The sequence below is a fragment of the Echinops telfairi genome, unplaced genomic scaffold (genome assembly GCF_000313985.2).
Source record: "Echinops telfairi isolate 266 unplaced genomic scaffold, ASM31398v2 ScPeMD7_7412;HRSCAF=8450, whole genome shotgun sequence".
NCBI lineage: Eukaryota > Metazoa > Chordata > Mammalia > Afrosoricida > Tenrecidae > Echinops > Echinops telfairi.
The window spans coordinates 2220067-2222924 of record NW_022111312.1 but is presented as its reverse complement, the minus strand read 5'-3'; the positions used below and the strand labels follow the sequence as shown (position 1 = coordinate 2222924).

Here is a 2858-nt window from a genome sequence, read left to right as displayed (position 1 = left end):
CTCAGGCATCGAGGAGGCTGGAGGAAGAGGAGGGTGAAGAGAGGGCCCAGGTGGGCTAGCAGAGTATGGTCCTCTTAATGACAGGGAGCTTCTAACCTCAGACCCCCAGACCTGCTAGGCACTTGCCCCCGGCAATGGCCTATGTGGATTTGTGTGGTTTTCTGTAAGCCCAGCCCCCCACAGTTGGCAGTCCACAATGATCTGAGTAGCTATGGCCTGCAGACACCCTGCCTTGTGGGGTGGAGCCCCCTCCCCAGCCCTTGAGGAAATTCAAGGGTCATTTTCAGGTGGGACGCAAATCTCACCTCCAGTTGTCACCTCCAGCTCCAGCAACTGTTCTTGCTGCACCAGGATGGAGCTCGATCCTCAGTGGGGTCCAGCCCCACTGCCCCTGCTGTGCCCACGTGCACCCCGACTTGGGAACCAGCCACTCCCTCACCCCCTCCTCAGGCCCCTGTGTGTAGTGGTGTTTCTGACACCCCTCTCTGCCCCCTGCTGGTGCCAGACTCACACTGCGCCCTCTGATGAAGCCAGCCTGCTCACGTTCTTAGTCTGGGCAGCGGCGGCCCACCTTGCTGCACCAAATCATGGGCTCATTGTAGTAAGTGTTATCGAGTATTTCCTGTGTGCCGGGGCTCCGGGGTGAGCAGAGTCCTGCTCTTGCAGCACCGTCAGTTTGGAGGCCCGGATGTTCAGCAAGTCAATAAACACAAATACACATTTGAGTGAGGACAGGTTGTGTGTGTGTGTGTGTGTGTGTGTGTGTGTGTGTGTGTGTGTGATCCCCAGAGGGCTTCCTGCAGGAAGCTGGCACTGAAGCCTAAGCCCAAATCTCAGGCGTAAAAGGAGCAGCCACACAAGGGAGAGGAAGACTATTCTAGGGGGAGGGAAGGGCTAGATGCTGAGAAGCCCGTATGGTGTGCAAGGAATCCAGGAGGAAACCGAGGCCCAGGGCAGTAAAGTGCCCACTGCCTGTGCTCCCTCTGTTGAAAGGTCCTCCTTGGGGCTGGTGGAAGTTGGGGGGGCTCAGTGTTTCCCCCTCGTCACCTTCAGACCCCCTTCTTTAAGTCCTCACCCCTCCCATCCCCAGGCACCAGAGCTTAAGGCTCTGGAGGGACCCCGAGGAACCACTGACTCAGCTGCTGAGGCTCCCAGAGACCCCAAAGGCCCTCCTCAGGGAATTTGGGAGGGTTGGGGACAGTTGATCTTTTCATTTACTTGTTTTGAGGCAGAGGTCAAAGTTCAGGTTAAGTGGGGGCTGCCCAGGTGGCCTCATTGAGGCTCAGTGAGTCTCCAGGCCCCCACTGCTGATGCTAAGACCCCTTACCGAGTGCCCCCCGAGATGCAGAGATAGAGCGGGGATCTGCTGCCCCCATGGTGAGGCAGATGCCGGCTCTCTCTGCCGGGGCCCCAGTCTCTGAGCCGCTCCCCCTGCGACACCCAGCCCGGCAGTGTGGTCCCCTCTCCTCCTCCTCTCTGTCCATCCAGGCATTTCACAGGAATCCCTGGGTGGTGCCAACGGTCAGGTGCTTAACAACTAGCCAAAAGGCTGACTGTTCAAGCCCACCCAGGGTGCCGCGGAAGACAGGCCTGGTAACCTGCTTCCGAAAGGTCGCAGCCTTGACGACCCTCGGGAGCACTCAGGGGCTCGTCCCAAGTAGGGGTCGACTCTGAGGCAGCTAACACCCATGCTTTTACTGCACCAGACTGATTAGGTTAGGAGGGTGGACAGATGTACGGGAGGGGGGGACAGATGCTGGATGGGAGAAGGGAGAAGTGGATGGCTAGACGGATGGTGACTGGACAGATGGGTGGGTGAATGGATGGATGGATGGATGGATGGATGGATGGATGGATGGATGGATGGATGTGCCAGGCATGGGGATCCCAGGAGGGACCAAGACCTGGTCTTTTGGTACCCTGGTCCCTCTCTCTTTCAGAACCTAGCCCAGACTATGTGCCAATGACGTCTGTGGCGGACCTGGGTCTCCAGGCCTTTCCCCAACTTCTCTTGGCATCCATCTCTCCCTCTCTCCTTTATCTGGACAGCCCAGTGTGGCATAAACGGCCTGACCACAAGGCTGGGGCTTCCACCCCCCTAGTGGAGGAGCCTGGCCATCACTTTCATGAGCCGTTTCCTCCGTAACTCGGAGGTGGCGCTGGGGCTCAGCACTGATTTCCATGGCCCCGGCTTGGCTCTTCTTTCTGTTCTTCCTTTCCCTGTCGCCTCCCCTCCTGGAGCTTGGCCTTCCCCCCTCCCCCCTCCCGCGTGGTGGGCTGGCCTGCTCTGGGGGACACGGCAGGCACATGGCATCCAGGGCCCCACCGAGTCGGGTGCCGAGTCCCAGACGAAGTGCCTGGTCTCACTCATCTCTGTTGTTGGACAAGAAATGCACGCGCATGTGACTGAATGAGTGAGGGAGGGGCATTAGGTTTTTATCCGATGTCCCCCCCTTGATTTTTCTGCCCTGTCTCCTTTCCAACTGTCTGGCATATCGTAGGTGCTCAGTAAAAGGCACCTGGGTGGGTGAAGTAGATGGGGGCTTATGTGTTGGTCTGTGTCCACACCCGGCACCCCCGCAGGCTCTAGGAATAGTATGTTGGATAAATCATTCCCTAGTGTCTTGTGATGACCCCTTCCACCCCACGCGCCCCCCTCGGGAGAGGTCCAGCTGTCCCCCGCATCCCACAGACACCTAAGGCCAGGAGCAGTGGTGTGGGCCTCCTATCCCCTCCAGGAAGCAGCCGCAGAGCCCCAAAGCGCCCGCGCCCCAGCCGCCCCCCATCCTCAAAGTCTTCAACCGGCCCATCCTCTTTGACATCGTGTCCCGGGGCTCCACCACGGACCTGGACGGGCT

At 59.1% G+C, this 2858-nt stretch overlaps 1 protein-coding gene across 1 annotated transcript in view; it reads left to right on the top strand.

Moving 5' to 3' along the window:
- The window catches only part of TRPV4 (transient receptor potential cation channel subfamily V member 4), a 52413-nt gene that overhangs the window by 22951 nt on the left and 26604 nt on the right, over window positions 1–2858 (top strand). Inside the window, exons 3-4 of the mRNA XM_045296686.1 lie at window positions 506–642; window positions 2739–2855. Coding sequence (XP_045152621.1) covers window positions 506–642; window positions 2739–2855 — 254 coding nt within the window. The remainder of the gene's footprint in view (window positions 1–505; window positions 643–2738; window positions 2856–2858) is intronic.